General features: G+C 43.7%; 1 protein-coding gene and 1 pseudogene across 1 annotated transcript; one reads left to right on the top strand and one right to left on the bottom strand.

Moving 5' to 3' along the window:
* Positions 1 to 2,690: 2,690 nt before the first annotated feature.
* Positions 2,691 to 4,780, top strand: LOC112903373 (putative auxin transporter-like protein 4). Its single transcript, XM_025972617.1, has 5 exons — positions 2,691 to 3,156; positions 3,302 to 3,414; positions 3,531 to 3,714; positions 3,794 to 3,891; positions 3,977 to 4,780. The coding sequence occupies exons 1-5, from the start codon at positions 2,761 to 2,763 to the stop codon at positions 4,632 to 4,634; spliced, it is 1,449 nt and encodes a 482-aa protein (XP_025828402.1). The 5' UTR covers positions 2,691 to 2,760; the 3' UTR covers positions 4,635 to 4,780.
* Positions 4,781 to 7,826: 3,046 nt separating this feature from the next.
* On the bottom strand, positions 7,827 to 14,689 carry LOC112903372 (annotated as a pseudogene).
* Between the last annotated feature and the right edge of the window lie 2,332 nt (positions 14,690 to 17,021).

The following is a 17,021-nucleotide window of genomic DNA, read 5'->3' as shown; positions in this document are numbered from 1 at the left end:
CATTCGGGATATATTTTGTCACATCGATCGCTTTGTGAGGAGCTACTCATCATTTAGTTGCCTAATAACCAAATTTACAGAAAACAGGTAGACAGTACTGCCCGTCATGTGATCTCTGAAAGAACGATTATTGATCATAGACACATATAGTTCTAGCTAGCAACTCATGTCACGTCAATGGGATTTGCCTTTTGCTTTGTCCCTAATTAATATGATTAAGATCGAGAAGCTATTGTCAAGACCATCATAATTGTAAATGTACTGGAAGTGCCAACTTCTTAGTTCTCATTAAGTCTTGCCGCAGGGGTGATTTTGATATGCAAGCGCTTGGAACAGCGGAATATATCACCCGTTTGTTTTTGGGGTGGGCCCACATTCAAAATTGTTTTTTAAAGGTCTCAACATGTTTCACTTGTCTATAATTTGTTTATACACATTTCAAAATCATCCACATTACATATCTACTTCATGTACATTCAGAATTTGATCTATTAAAGTTTGAATTCAACATAAAATTTAAGATGTTCCTTTTTGAAAATTGAAACATGTTACTTTTTGAAAATTATGGTCACCACCCGGGAGAGTACCTTTGTTTCATATTTTTAATCTCAGCTGGCTCATGAATGATCTTGTTAGTTAATGTGAAGTAGAAGAGCAAATCTGATTCCATATTATAGTTCAAGCTCTTTAAGATGCATGGATCTTGAATAATAAAGAAACTAAAGAGAGAAGATTTGTAGCATTAACAAATGCTAGACTGGGCCTGCCTCCTTGATTCCTTATAGAGACCTCCTAATCATATCTTTGAACATGCACCTTTTAAGCATGTACTTTAATTTTCTGTTGCACGCACTAGCTACCTTTACTGTATTTTCTCTGGATACTTTAATGCATTGTTGCACCATCAAGTGATCAATATATGGGCAAAACTTAGTTTTATGTGTTTTTATCATGGAAAAGGCAATAGATAACCTAATTCTCGACCATAATGAACCTTCTGTGGTTTTAGTTAGAAGAAAAAAATGCTCATTAATGTACGACCCAGTAAAGCAGCTGATGCTAAATTTTGATGCAAATTGATCGTGATTTTTGGACTTAGTATCCAGAACTGCGAATCCATGACGTTCTCTGAAAACGTCATGAAAAATCCGTCACAGATTAAATAGTTCTTGTAGTGAAACTCGATCAGTTGATGCTAGCTATTTGATTGTGATTCTTTCATCGCAACATAGATCTCAATACTTTCTTTCACTTTAAGCAGACTTAATTATTAGTTTCTTCTAAACTTTGTACAATTAGCTAGAGTTATTGCTCATCACTTAACTGTGATGCTTATTTGAACTGATATATACTTGATTATCTGAAATTTATAATTCAAGGATTCGGCCGACTTGATCGCAAGTAAGGATATATATGCAATCACGCATCAACGAACAGAGTTATTTTTTAGGATGTCCTGCTCTCCTAGTTTCCTTTTGATGTCCCTTAACCCTTTATTCCATTCATCAACTCATCAGTATCCATGATTGCTCCAGGGGTGGGTGATGGTGCTCCAAATTATTATGTTACACGTGTGACAACTAATTAGTTGTGCTACTGCTCTCAGAGCTGCTTGTATGGCAAAGATTTGCAGGGTGACCCACAATCAATACACTGGAACAAAATCTCCTTAAAAAGCCAGAACAAAAAAGTATTGACAGAAAATTTGTTCCCGTCTAAAGGTTGGGATATAGGATAATTTTGATTAGTTGATGCATGCAAGTTAATTAGCAGCTTCTTAATTGTTGATTACCGGTCCAGCAAACCATGCCTCTACACGGCCTAGTAATTTTAACAGACAAAAGCTTTTTATCGGAGTCATAAGTACTAGAAGTTTGTGGATAGATTTGAGGCCCACAAAAACTAATAGGAAATTTCATTTTTACTCTCTCAAACACATGTAAATTCTATGTAGTAATGTTAATCCGGCTGTGATATAGAGAAGGAGCAAGCACTTTTTTGTTATTATTTTCATAATGGCACAGTCAAAATATTTAGAAGTGTATTTAGGGGTTACTTTTACTTAATTATAATAAAAAACTAAGGTGTTGTTTACAAGCATTGGTTTGATCACCTCATCAACCAATGATGATTTGTATATAAGGATGTACATGCATGGTGTCACATAGGGCATGCGCCAACTTTGCATCAGCCACTGCTAAGCTCCAACCACGTCCGGTTACCAAAGCAAAGATCACAATCCAGCAAGTCTTCAAATTTTGATTGCACATTTTGTTTGATGCATTTGCCCATATCTCCATCTCATCATCCTATCTAGCCATGCCATCTTTCCCTACATATACGTCCGTCCGTACGTGCCCCAAGCTACCATTGTAGCTGTAGGCTCTAGCTACGTACAGCCATGAACAATCACTATCTATATGTGTGCTAGATGCTAGCTAGATCTCTCCTATATACCAAATAAAATATGTAAAAGAGAGAGAGAAAATTATTGAAGAGAAAAAAAAAGATGACAAGTTGCATGTCATCAGCTAGCCGCATGGGCCAGGGCCGCTCGTGTGCTGCCCCGTCCATCCATGCACGCACCCATCACAGCACACTACAGTGACACACATGATTTTTTTCTTCTTCTTTAATTTCTGGTGATTCGCCAGCTCGAGAGTCTAGCTATATAGTATTGGAAGCAGCAGCGTCAGACGATCACAGCTACGAGAAGGGAGCTAGGAGGAAGAGAGAGATCGATCAGATCATACCACCAGGATGGCGTCGGAGAACGTGGAGACGATCGTGGCCGGGAACTACATGGAGATGGAGAGGGCCGGCGGTGGCGGCGGCGAGGCTGGCGGCGACGGTGGAGATCAACAAGCCGGCGGCACGGCGTCGAGGAGGGGCGGCGGCCAGGCGCTGTCGAGCCTATTCTGGCACGGCGGGTCCGTGTACGACGCGTGGTTCAGCTGCGCGTCGAACCAGGTGGCACAGGTGCTGCTGACGCTGCCCTACTCCTTCTCGCAGCTGGGCATGGCGTCCGGGATCGTCTTCCAGCTCTTCTACGGCCTCATGGGCAGCTGGACGGCCTACCTCATCAGCGTCCTCTACGTCGAGTACCGCACCAGGAAGGAGCGAGAGAAGGTCGACTTCAGGAACCATGTCATCCAGGTACTATCACAGGTTTATTTGCTATTTTGTTGTTTAACTTACTTCCATTACGATGATGATCTAAGAACGATATAAACACAACAAAAGTATGGGGAATTTGATCTTGATTCTTTGGTCGATGTGGCTGCAAATGTGATCTGAGCAGTGGTTTGAGGTTCTGGATGGGCTGCTGGGGAAGCACTGGAGGAACATGGGCCTCTTCTTCAACTGCACTTTCCTCCTCTTCGGCTCCGTCATCCAGCTCATCGCATGTGCAAGGTAATAATACCCATCTTACATGAATCAAAGTCACATCAATCTAAAGTAGTGATGATCAGTTTCTTCCTAATCCATGATCTGACGATGTGTGCACTGATGATCCATGGGATGCGCAGCAACATCTACTACATCAACGACAAGTACGACAAGCGGACGTGGACGTACATCTTCGGCGCCTGCTGCGCCACCACGGTCTTCATCCCCTCCTTCCACAACTACCGGATCTGGTCTTTCCTCGGCCTCCTCATGACCACCTACACCGCATGGTACCTCACCATCGCCGCCATCGCGCATGGCCAGGTGAGTTCTTCTAGTTCTATGCATGCCGCGAGGTCGATCTATGCATAGCGTAATATCATTGAACAAAACGACATTATAGGTGGAAGGTGTGACGCACTCGGGGCCAAGCAAGATGGTGCTCTACTTCACTGGGGCCACCAACATCCTCTACACCTTCGGAGGCCATGCTGTCACAGTGTAAGCCTCTGCCAGCCTAGCTTTGACCTCACAGTGCCTGAAGCACGCATGCGTGCTGACGTGGCCTGGCCGTCGATCTCTGCAGGGAGATCATGCACGCGATGTGGAAGCCGCAGAAGTTCAAGCTCATCTACCTGGTGGCCACGCTGTACGTGCTGACGCTGACGCTGCCGTCGGCCTCCGCCGTGTACTGGGCCTTCGGCGACGCGCTCCTGGACCACTCCAACGCCTTCTCCCTCCTCCCGCGCTCCGGCTTCCGCGACGCCGCCGTCGTGCTCATGCTCGTCCACCAGTTCATCACCTTCGGCTTCGCGTGCACCCCGCTCTACTTCGTGTGGGAGAAGCTCGTCGGCGTGCACGAGGCCCGGAGCGTGGCGCTCCGTGCCGCCGCGAGGCTCCCCGTCGTGCTCCCCATCTGGTTCCTTGCCATCATCTTCCCCTTCTTCGGGCCCATCAACTCCACCGTGGGGTCCCTCCTGGTGAGCTTCACCGTCTACATCATCCCAGCGCTGGCGCACATGGCCACCTTCGCGCCGGCGGCCGCCAGGGAGAACGCCGTCGAGCGGCCGCCGCGGGGGCTCGGCGGCTGGGCGGGGATGTACGCCGCCAACTGCTTCGTGGTGGCGTGGGTGCTCGTCGTCGGATTCGGGTTCGGCGGATGGGCCAGCACCGTCAACTTCGTCCGGCAGATCGACACCTTCGGGCTCTTCACCAAGTGCTACCAGTGCCCGCCAAAGCACTGACACGATCTACTCTGACAGAGAAAGCAGAGCTTGTTCTATTTCCATGTCGGCACACATACGACGACGACATGATGTCCTGTCAATACGCGTGCTGTATGTATGTATGTGTGTACCTCTCATGATATATATCGATCAATTAGTTATTATCCCTGATCGAGTTATTGTAACCCTGTTGGTTAATTCAGGTTGGCTTTTGTTTTTTTTTTGTCGAGTGAGAATGAAACAATTTTGTTTGGATTTTGTAAAAAAATTCAGGTTTTACGACCACATTATGACGATGTTCCTGAGGAAGAAAAAGGAAATGTTTAGTTTCCTTGATGAGATACCAAAACTCCCAAAGTGTTGATCCATCCTATTGTTTACAATGCAAACATCCTATGGATTCGGTCATGGATGCTGTCCACTGAAGATACCCATATATAGGATAATACTGTAAAAGCACAAGCAAGGCACTAGACACTTGTAAAGTCACATTACAGGCTAGCTTGAAAGGCATGCATCCATGCCATCTATGCACTTTAATTTTAGAGGAGAGAAGGAAGAAACTGCATGCAAGGTCTGGTCCACCGTTTGTCCTGCAAAAAAGGTTGCTAATACTGTAGGAAGATCAACTGGAACTGACAATGTGTGGTTGCATGGTTGAAAGGTGAGTGAGGCTGCATGCATGTGTGGTCCATGCCTGGCTTTGTTGTGAAGAAAGGACTAGTTTGGAGGGGACTATTTTATTTGCATCTCTCTCTGGTCCTGAAAGGTCATGATGCTTACAGCCAGTACAGTGAGAAGGTTCAGGACTAGGCATGTGGTACCTCTCTCATGTGGTTGCATGATGGACTTTTGGGGTTTGGGTCCATGGTAAGAATTAGGATAAGTTAGCCTAGCATATCACTGTTAGATCAAGAAACCCACAATGCTTGAGACTGGCTTTAGGAAAGATGTTACAGCTCCAGCTCTGAAGATCTGGAGAATTCAGATGAACTATGAAATGCACAACCAATATGCGCACTACTATTTTGATTTCAATGGTGCCGTTAACATATACTTTTCACCTTAAGGAGACCTAAATCATGTCATAGGAAATAATAATTCTATCTTACTATTACTAATTGAAGGTTAATTTCAGAGTCTTCATGTTAATAAAAAAGAGAATTCCCAAAATTCTTAAAAAAATATAAACATACGAAAATTAATTCTATAAGCTCAACTGATCATTGAAAATAATATCCATTTAATTTTAATTTCTTTTTATATTTCTCACTTATGCCATTATGTAAAACTATGAATATAGATGGAAAAGTATATATAAAATACAAAAAGCTATGAATAAGAGGTAGAATAAGCACTAGAGGCGTTGTGATGCAAAGGAGAAAAACCATGAATATTGGGAAAGTATATATATAGAATAGGCAGCAACCTGGGCTGTAGATATTCATCCTGACGTTTCCTCAATCTAAAGAAAGCCAGCAACCAAAGTTTACCACAACCGGATAGATATTACAATGTAGCTATATGTGAGTATTGTAGCCCGTGTACACGGTTGATTGATGATGGATTAGTAGTTCTAAAAGATGAGGAGGTGGTTAGCACAAAAGAAAGCAGCAGTACGCAATGTAGCATAGTAAGCTCATCGCGCAGCTCGGAAAGATTCAGTCAGCGAATGATCAGTTGGTTCCTGCATACGTACTACTATATAGAGGCTAACAGGTCATGGAACCATAGAGCATGGACGACGGCCGGGCCACCAAGCAATCCACGGCATGCATGCATGTGCCGGCCTCGTCCCCTCCAGCACTGTTCCGACGGGCCTGCGTCGCTGCGTGCGCGCATTATCACTACACCACAGCCCCAGAACAGTGATGGAAGAGCCACATATCACTACAGCACAGCTTGATGGAAGGGCCACACTATATACTATACCACAGCCTTAGAAGAACAACGAAGGACCGTCGGGATAAGCCGCTTTAGCGATGAAGGGACAACAGCTCTGAAGCAAGAAACCAAGGGGCACCTGCTGCCAAACCCCTCTCGGCTACCTGTCTCTACTTGGAGCTCGTCTGTCGCCATGCATGTGGTAGCATCCAATCAATCAATCAATCAATGCGCAGGCGGCATGTCCACGGACCAAAGCGCCGGCAGCTCCGGTGACCGTGGACTCGCCTCGGTGTCCGAAGCAGGCGTCCTCTTCTTCTTCATCTCCGGTGTGCAGGGGACAGGATCATTTCAGGAAGATTGATACATGCGAAGATGCATCCAATTCAGCACATCCTTCCCCCCTCCTTGACTTGATATGCCTGGTGATTTCTAAGCCGCCAAATTCCTTTTGATGAGTTTGGTCACACTAATTTCTCACAAGATTCAGTTTTTCTCTAACAGATTTACTAATGTTTGCCGACAAAACGTAATAACACCAAAACCAAAGGGTGGAAAAAGGAAAGGAAAAGAGCGCTGCAGGAGCAAGCACGAACCTATCCATCCATCCCTGCAGGACCATGAATCATTCAGGTCCTGGCCTGCCTGCCATTCCACGGACAGCCAGCGCGGTACCACCACCACACCAATCAGGCAGGCAAGGATACACACAAAAACATGGCTTAGTCCAGTGGTCACCAGCTGCTAAGCACAATTAAGCAGATAGGCAGGGTGATGAAGCAACAGAGACACCTCCATGTCAGATCTGCCGGAGAACCTTGAGCATCGATGGCAGGTTCATTCCTTTCTTTTTTCTAGCAGCAGCACGTGTGATCGCCTGTGCGTCTCTCGGTTCTTTGCATAGCAATAATTGGAGGGTCCGATGCATCCTTGCATTGCATCATGGGGATGATAATTGACAAAGATGTGACCCCAAGATTCTCCTGAAACCAACTGTCCAAGAACAACTGATCCAAGATGTGCAGGGATGAACATTTGTTCTCCTGTATGGCTGCCTTGTGCAACATAACTATTAAGTAGCTCCACCTTTTTCTCTTATTTGCCCTTTCGGCCAATGAGAATATGAATAATAACACGACTCATAAGATAATGCAAAGCTGCCTTTAACCCTTGTAAATCACTTGGATATCACAGTTGACAAAGGTTTCATTCCAAGGCCTTAGATGACTCGAGGACCGAAAGATTCAGAATAAATTCTACTGAATCAAAGATATTTTGGATGAATTTTCAACATAGCGATGTTTGAGAGTTTAACTGCAGTGAATCTCCAAAATTTCCATATCACAACCATACAATGTACACTGATTTACATGCTGGTTACTATACTGGCATGCAATTCTTCGGAAACAAGGAAAAAAAAGCTCATTAGCATTATAGTTCTGAGTATATAGTTAGCAGGTTAATTCAGATTTATCTATTGTTTGCTACCTTTTGACGTTCTAAGCCTGCTGGCCACTGACTCTATAAGAAGCATACATTTTTGCATAGCTTCCAGCAGTATGTGCATTTTCCGAAGATTACTGCAAAAGCCAGTATCGCTGGTGCTGAAAACCTATGACAAACTGTTAGTATACCTTGCAGCTTATGACAGAGGGTCCCCAAGGATGCTTATGAATTGCTAACAGCTTGCTTTCATAGTGTGAACATTCTGCTCCATCAGACATTAAAATTTCTGAAAAAAAATGCTGTGTCAATAATTTGGTTTATTTGACACTCTTATTCAGAAGCCTTGTGCACCAATCCGTGATGTCAACCCAATGGCATTAGGCCTCTCAAGCATAAAGGTTGGGCCTACGAGCCCAACATCAAGTCAAACATGTCATCTGGAATGAGAAGAGGGTGGTGCCACCAAGAATAAGCTCCACATCTGGTCTGCTGCTCTCTGAGAATGCCTTCATAACTTCCCGCTCCTTGCATAAACGAGGCCATTTGGTTTGGTATAAGGCACTGATTGCCATCTTGTTTGTTATAATGTTACTACTGTATGGCATTCAGAATCCACGTTCTACTTTTCAAAAGATAAAACTACAAGCGCTGGAGTTTTGGAGATTCTTTGTTGAAAAATAAAACATTGAAACTAACATACGTCATTTTCATGCAGTAACTAAAACTTACTATTATAGAATTATATTTTGTACAGTGAATGGGCAGAAAATATATATACAATGTAAAAAGATTGACAAAAAATAATACTCCATCTGACATCAACAAGGTCTACAAGGTTAAACTTTGACAAACAATTTCTATAAAGAAATATATCATTTCAAAGAAAGGTAATAAAAAATTTTGAAAGTACTTCTCATAGAAAATCTTAGTAACATATATCTTAGATTGTCAATCTATGCCATTTTTCATATATAGATGGTCAAACACTCGAAGTTAAAAAAGTTTGACTGAAAAATATCCTAAAATGACATGTATTTTGAATCAGAGGATACGTAAGGGTCCATGCTTCCTTCATACCAAGATAAACTCATTATACCAAGGAAAATACATTAAGCTATCAAACTCATATACAAAAATACATTAAGCTATCACAGCAGATCAATTAACTAAAATATCATTCTTCATAGAATGATAAATGACAAAGACAACAGATATCTGCTACAATTAAAAGCAGTGGTGGATTCATGCAGTTTGCTATAGAGATTAATCATGTAAATACCAAACAGTCTGGGAGAATCATAGGACTTAAATCATGACATGATCGAATAACAGAAACCGAAGAAAATGGACAATACCTCCAGAGTATTAATACCCCCCACAACAAAAATGATAAGCACCTTTTGATCACCAAAGCTTGGTTTGGACTGCAAATGAAACATGAAAATAAAGAGAGAAACAAAAAGACAGCACAGGCAAGTATAAAGTAACTGAGAAACCCACCTGTCCAAGCCCAATTCTCCCTTACCCACTTTTCAATATACGACCAACAGCTGATGAATGATATTCGAGGCCAGGTATATCATATCTTGACAACAGAGCTAATAGCAATTTATAAAGTAAGCCTTTTCTTGAGTAGCTATCAGTTTCAAATCTACTTAATGCAGCTAGCTTCTTCGAGAGCTTGGTTTCTTAACCTCATACTGGACAATTTGTGAAAGAAACTGAAAAGTTGATCAACCCTATCTTGCACTTCCAACTTAAGTTGCATGACCCCATAAGCTTCCTCCTTTTGGTCATCAGTATTGTCATTGTCATCCCAGTTACCCCATTCATCATCGAAATCATCAGTACTGGATGCTGGCTCAGTAGAGTCATTATTTCTCTCAACATCTTTGGATCTTGCTTTAGCTTCAAGTTCATTATCCAGGCCATCAAGGAATCGTAGCTTCACCGATGATGGTCGCTCAAGGAGAGAGTCCACCACAACATCTTTAAGTGACTGCTCATCTTCCCAAGAAAAGGGACCACCAGCTATATATGTAGGAAAATTCTCACCAGCCAAGATATACCCAATAACTGTTAGAAGTAATACATCCTGAAAGCTAAGTAGTCCCTGTGAAGATCCCATTGTAGTAGCTTGCTTGTGAGGGTCCACTGAAGTGCTAGTGTTGATGAAATCACGAAGCTCACTGGCAAGATTTTGAGTTGTCTCTGCAGATGTTACACTTAATATTCTCTCAGCACTAGTAAAAGCATCCCAGCGAGAACTTTGAGGCTCCAGGAGAGTCATTTCAGCAGCCAGAGCTAACTGGATAACTCCTCTGTTTCTTAACAGTGACAACTGATCTTGGGAGAGAATTTGCACCATAGAATGAATCTCAGAAACAGAAGTGGCTCCTTGTCGAACTTTAGATGCAGAGGATAGTTTCTCATGCTGAGTGCTTCGATAAGCCATTTCTTAACTAGCATTAATCTATCCTTTTCTCCTCTGTCTAGTAATGGTTGTAAGTAGCGTACTCCAGCATAATTGGATAGGAGTGAACCACTTAGAGTGCCAAGTTCACTGCCAAGTCTGTCATAGTGTGATTTGTCAGAATAATCAGGTAGCCAGGTAGCTTCAGAGTCAACCTCAGCAGAATTCCAACCGGACATAAATGACATGATACCTTCAGACAGCATACTGGTCCTACTCTTAGGTTCTTCCTTGTTAAAGGCTGTTTCAAAAGGTACCTTTATGTCCAATGGGACACGTCTAACGGCAGCGTGAGAATGCTTGTGAGGAGTCTGTGGATTTTTCACCACGGAATATGATGATAACATCCTTTCCTTGCATTGCAACAACAACAGCATCCTATCAAGAAATGAGTCGCCGTGGAAGCAAGGAGTTAGGAGATCAACGGTACGATCTATGATCAATAGACCAGCAGATCTCTTATTACGACCAACATCATACAAACTTGACATATCCATCATCAGCTTCCCAATAATCTTTGATGTATCACCAAATGAAAATATGTCAAGCTTTAGATCCATCTACACACATTTTTGCAATGAAGAATGGTGATCAACAAAGGAACAAACCCAGATAGAAGTTGCTAGCAAGTGGTATGTCCTTTGAGGCTATGAGATAAATTGTTACCTTATTGGCCAAATGATACAGGAATTGAGCAGTCAATGTCACTCCTGGAGGAACCTCATCAGTTTCAAAAGCTTCACCAGTAGATATGGAGGGTAGACCAGGGCCAAGGGAATCTTCATGCTGATTCGACAAGCATGAGTCAGCAATGATGCCATCAGAAGGAAGAACAAAAGCTCTTGAGGAAATAGGAGAGAAAATCATAGGAAAGTGAGATACAGTTACAGACAGCCTCTTTCCGCTTGCTTCTAACTGGCCTAAGTCGCCATCAAACAAAATCCTTTCTGTCGGGATGGATTCAGAATTCGATCCATAATGGACTCCAGAACCCCATTCAGAATATTTATCAGCGTCTGAGGTGAAATCACTCCCTGTGTAACTAATATTGTCTTTATTTTTGTTTGATTTCTCATGCTTTTTAAAAAGCTCCTCATGGTCCTGAACAAGTAATGTCTCATACTCCCGAAAAGCATGTGGCCTAAGTGGAGAATCAACGTATGCTGAGTGGCCAATCTGCAATAAGTTTTCACAAAAAGATTCAAAAGGCCCGCTTGAACAAATTTAGGATACTATTTGAAGCTGCTCCGAGCGTTCTAAGGAAACAAGATGAATAACAGGAGCAACATAGAAATCTACTTTAATTTTTCTGAGTAATGCAGAAGTTACGGTGGATTTCAAAGAAAACACCACTAGCAAGATGTTCTATCAGTACTCGACAGCTATACTACATAACTAAGATAAGACAAAACATTAGGATCTCAAGCTCACTAGTACAATATAATAAAATAACAAATCAGATATATCCTATAGTAGGGTACATGCAAGTTGCTGCAGACTACGTAAAGATGTGTTAGATGGCACAATTTGATTGAAACAAATATAAATTTTGTTTTTTTAAGAAAATAAATTGGAAGTTCATGTTAGAGTATATTTGGTAGGTTAGGATATGTAATCCCGGACTGCCATATGTATCAGGGAGGTGCCTTACCCCCCAAGTCTCTGTACTCTATATATACCGCCCAAGGGGCTCAATGCAATACAACCCACGCATTACACACAATCTTGCATGGTATCACGAGCCTAGGTTCTAACCCTAGGCCTCTGGCTTCTGCTGCCCTCGCGCCGCCCCCGGGGAGATCGATCTCCGCCGGGGGCAACGTCCTCGTAGGATGCGCGGCGGATCCCTCTGGTCCACCGCGCCGTCATGGTCCACAAGCAGCAGAGGGGATTACCTCTTCCCGTTGCAGATTGGATCCCTGGCTACACTGCCCGTCATCCTCGTTGGGCACTGCGTCGCCATGGGCCGGCCGCTGGGCCTGCTGCTGCCTCCGTGTCGTCGTTTCCTCCGGCTTTGCATCTGGAACCGCCGCCCCTTCCGCGCAACAGCCACTCCCCCGCTCCCACCAGCGCCGCCGCACCGCTGCCCTGAGCGTGAATACGCATTATACACAATCTTACAGTTCAGTGCCAACCAAAGGTACTTTCGGTAATTTTCTACCATTACAGTTTTAGTGTAAGAAAAACATTAACTAGCAGGATAGTGAAACACTTAAAGCAATACATCACAACGAATATAGTCTTGCAGTGGGTAAGCACCTCAGAAGTAGCTGACTGCACAGTGCAATGTGAAACAGTTCCATGGTTGCCCAGGCATCGCAGAATATACCGATGTGCATCACTAAGAAGACGGGATGTATGCACTACAATCTTCCTTAATAGATGAGAGAATTTTGAGTGCCAGTCAGAAACCTGCAAAGCACATGATACAACACACATTCAGGTAAAGAGTAGGAGAACAAAATATTTTTTTCATGAAGTCAACACGAAGGTTATCAGGGCTGGCACTTCCAATCCATCACAAGTACTGAACTAAAGAGAATATATCAATTTTACAAGAATTCAAGGTGTTGTAAGACCAATAGTAATAGGCAGTAATTATAATTAAAATATACATTACTAGAGGAGACACTCTAAAGGCCCTCAAGCTAGAATGTAATGCCACTGGGAAAAAAAAACTTAGTGTGCATACTACCAACTCAATACTCAGGAAGCATTTCAATACCTGCAGTAAAAGAAATAAAAATGATGTTCTTCTCAAAATCTGTTATGCATAAAGACCATTGAGAGCAGGCACAGAACAGTTATATAAAATCACTATGATGCTACCAGTGGAGAATATTGCATCACCAGCATCCTCACTCACTCCCTGTAATCCTAAAGTGTGCAAGTAACTACTCCTAAATATAAGTAATTAATGTGACTGCATCAGTACAAGTTTCCCCATGATTAGAAAAAAAGTAATCTAACTACGAATGCTTCCTGATCTTTATCATTTCATTTGTGCACTAGACACGTGTTTACTTGCTTGAGCTCTGATGGACCAAACATGTTGCATTCAGTTCTGCACTCACATTAACCATACTTCACTCACTGCAACTTACGAACAGGTATAGAAAGGTAGTAAAGGAATCTCACAGCATCAAGGGGCGATGCAATCTCCAAGCTACACACAGCACGAGCACCGAGTTCGAGAAGCAGAGGAAACGCCTCCAGAGTGCTCGCATCAACATAAACTATTGCATCTGCAATCTCATCTCCAATCTGCAACAACAGTAAATAAATAAATAGTGTTCTTCAAAGTAAAAAAGATAATAGTTTGACATTCAGAACTCATTGCAAGCTATTAGTGTTAAATTATTCACAAATTGAACTGGTTACAGGAGACAAGTTGTAGGTTCAGAAGCTCAAAAGTTGGTAACAAAGCCCGACAAGTTAAATAATTTATCGGGCGTTGTAACATTAAATTTGGCAACAAAAATAATCAACGTTTCAGTCCAGGATGTAAAAAAGATGGTTCTTTTAACAGGTTTATTGCTCAAATCAGGAACATTTATCAGATATTATTATCTGGACAACGCAAATTCGCATAAGTAGGTGCAAAAGAAAAGGTTGAGGAAACCACACGAATTCCACACGACAGCAGCTGAAACCTCGTGCTGTATCTTCTGAAATAAATTGGGACAAGCAAACATGGACCTGGAATCAGGACGAAGTGGCGAAGAGATCCGACCTGGCGTGGAGTCGAGGCAGGCGGCAATCAGATCCACGGACCCCATAGCGCCCTCCTAGGAGGAGTCAGATGAGGAGGCGGCACGGCGGCGCCCTAAGCCGGACCGGGACGAGGCAGGGAGGGTGAGAAGGCCAGTGAAGACGGTCGGGGAGCGGCTACCGCGGTGGCAGAGAATAGAGAAGGGCCTGTTTTTCGCGCTCGTGGTGGGACCTCCCTGCCGCCGCTTCTCCCTCGGTTCCGGGCGCCGCCTGACCTGCGCTGCGGTCTTCGCCCCCGGGCTCGTCTGCATTGATGCGCCGGGAGGAGGCTGGGCATGGCGTCGTCGGCGACGAATCGGAGAGCGCGGAGACGAAGCGATGGGCCGCACGGGAAAGAAAAGAGAAAGATGGCATGAGCTGTGGGCCGTATTCCGATATGGAAAAGAGGATTGGGCCATCCTTGGGCCTGTTCGTATGGACATCCAGGGAAAGAAAAACTTCACATCCTCTAAATGAAAAACAAAAAGAATTCGAATGCATTTGCTTGAATTTTCATGACTTAACCTGTGCATAGACACCTAGCTCATGCCTAGTGCTCTAGTCATCTCCATATGAGTCGACAATGTGAGCAACCAAACATTGGAATGTTGGCTTGTTGGGAATAGGAGGCAAAAGGGAAAAGGTGGCTAGGGACCTAAAAATAATATCTCCAATTGCTTTGTAACAGTCCTGCTGCGGGAGGACATCCGGCTGTCTTTGAAAGCATGGAATGACATCTTGTACAAGAGGGACTTGAGTCAAAATGAACCTTGATCAATAAAAGGGCCCACTTCCCGTCAAGTTCTGTTATTTAGAGCTGGAAATTGATTCATTTTTCCTTGACTAATTAATTCTAAGGTATGGTTTTGTAATTCCTTTCTGTTAAAGCTAGTCCTTGAAATTGTAACACTTGGCTAGCCTGTCTTAAGAAATCAGCGTAAAGGAACACAATCAGTGTTATATATTGTTGCTCACGTCCCCATCCATTAAATCGTCGAATTTTGGACCAACTCTTCTTTCTGCCATTATCAGCAAGATATGGGCATATGGCCATCAGGTTAAATTAAAGGCTACAGGGTGGTTTCTAGTTTCCTTCCTGGGGTCAATACCCCCCTTTAACTCTTTCTCTTCCTTCTAATGGAAAACTTGCTCAGGCATGATCGTGAAAAAAAAAATCACTACAGGGTGTATAATATGCCGAGAGTTGGCAGCAAGTGACTTGACAGAGATTCCGCAAGATAGTAGGGAATTCATTTTTTACTCTTGGAAAATATTGTTTTGATACTAAAATACCGTCAATGGAAAAGGAGAAAAGAATAATTAATAGAGTTCCAGCCGCTATATACTATATCATGTTTGGAGCACTCTACTTTAAAAAAAATCTACACTCCACCAATTCCATCATGGAGCAGCTCCATCATGGAGTTGGAGAAGGGGGAGGTCACTACCAGAGCACGGAGCATTCGTCGTTGCATTAGTACCGGTTGCATTTCGAGCCGGTACTAACGCGTGTATTTAGTACTGGGCGGAAAGAGCAGTGTCCCGGGGAGCTTCTTAGTACCAGTTAAGAACACCAGCCGGTACGAAGACAGCTCCGTGAGCAACGGCTAGTTCCCCTGGAGGCAATTTAGTATCGGCTGGTGGCTCCAACCGGTACTAAATTGCCTAGATGCAACTTAGTACCGGCTGGGGGTTTCAACCGGTACTAAGTTGCCTCACCTAGAATCGGTTGTAGCCACCAGCCAGTAATAAGTTGCCCGACACGTATAAATGACCACCTTCTTCCTCCCCGAGCCCGAGCCAACCATTTGACCGAGCTCGGGCTTCTTGTTCATGGTGTTTTAGAGAGGAGGTGCTGCCTATTTTTCTCAAGATTTGTGGGGATTTCACTCATCCAAGTGCTCAAAAGGTTATTTATTCATCCTCTCTTCTTTGATGGTCTTTATGATTCATTTCATGCTTTATAGTTAGAGAAATTTGTAATTTTTTATTTATATATTCATTTGAGACTTATCGAAGCCGATGCAGAAGGAAGGTTGAACAGGAAGAGAAGATGCGTGCCATAGAAGAACGAGTAGCTTTGATTGAAGATGCAATGGCAGCTAGCCAACGGCAACAAGAAGCTCCATCAGCTGCTAATATGGAGAGCAGCCCCGGCTCTCAACGCCGTAGTAACGTCGCTTCCACGGAGCACCCAGCCGGAGACCGAACTAAAATGGTTGCGGACAACCCACAATGTTACTCTGTGGACGACATCACAGTGAGGACCCCCTGTGAGCTTCTTTATCAGCAGAGGAAAAAGATCAAAGTAGTGGCTCATGGTATTGCTGAAGTACCTTTCCAGGGCGGGACAATTCATGGTGCGGCGATTCCTAAAGGTTATGCTAGAGTCATGGTTGACCGAGTCGAGAAAGGATGGGAAGACCTCGACCTCGAGATCCCTGGAGACGATGGAGAAGAGGAACTACAACATGCCCTCCACATTTGGATCTGTTGGAACAAGCGCTACATATGATTTCCGCAAGGAATCACAGATTCCGCAGCATCCGCTCAGAACTCAAGGCCAAGATCGCCAACGCCACCAAACAGCATGGGTCCACCGTCACCACCCACACAAAGGGGCCCCAGCATGAATCTTTTGTCACCATCTCCATAAAGGAATCCTAGCATGGATCCGCCGTCACTAGCCGCTCAAAGGGACCCCAGCATGAGTCCGCCAAGGAAGAACCCACCTAAGAAGGCTTCACTCCCTCCACCTCCTAAGGCGGCAAAGAACCCAGCTAAGAAGAAAGAGAAGCCTCCACCTCCGAAGTTAGCATACGAAATGACTGATGAGGAATTGAATGAGCATG

Source organism: Panicum hallii, chromosome 8 (assembly GCF_002211085.1).
Source record: "Panicum hallii strain FIL2 chromosome 8, PHallii_v3.1, whole genome shotgun sequence".
Classification (NCBI taxonomy): Eukaryota; Viridiplantae; Streptophyta; class Magnoliopsida; order Poales; family Poaceae; genus Panicum; species Panicum hallii.
Note: the sequence above shows the minus strand (reverse complement) of the source record. Positions and strands in the feature narration are given on the sequence as shown.

What these genes read in the sequence shown, in the direction of transcription:
- LOC112903373 (XM_025972617.1), top strand. Translation starts at nt 2,761, where the DNA reads ATGGCGTCGGAGAACGTGGAGACGATCGTGGCCGGGAACTACATGGAG. An exon ending in CAGCTCATCGCATGTGCAAG is followed by an intron (nt 3,415 to 3,530) that starts GTAATAATACCC and finishes TGGGATGCGCAG; the next exon opens with CAACATCTACTACATCAACG. An exon ending in GGAGGCCATGCTGTCACAGT is followed by an intron (nt 3,892 to 3,976) that starts GTAAGCCTCTGC and finishes CGATCTCTGCAG; the next exon opens with GGAGATCATGCACGCGATGT.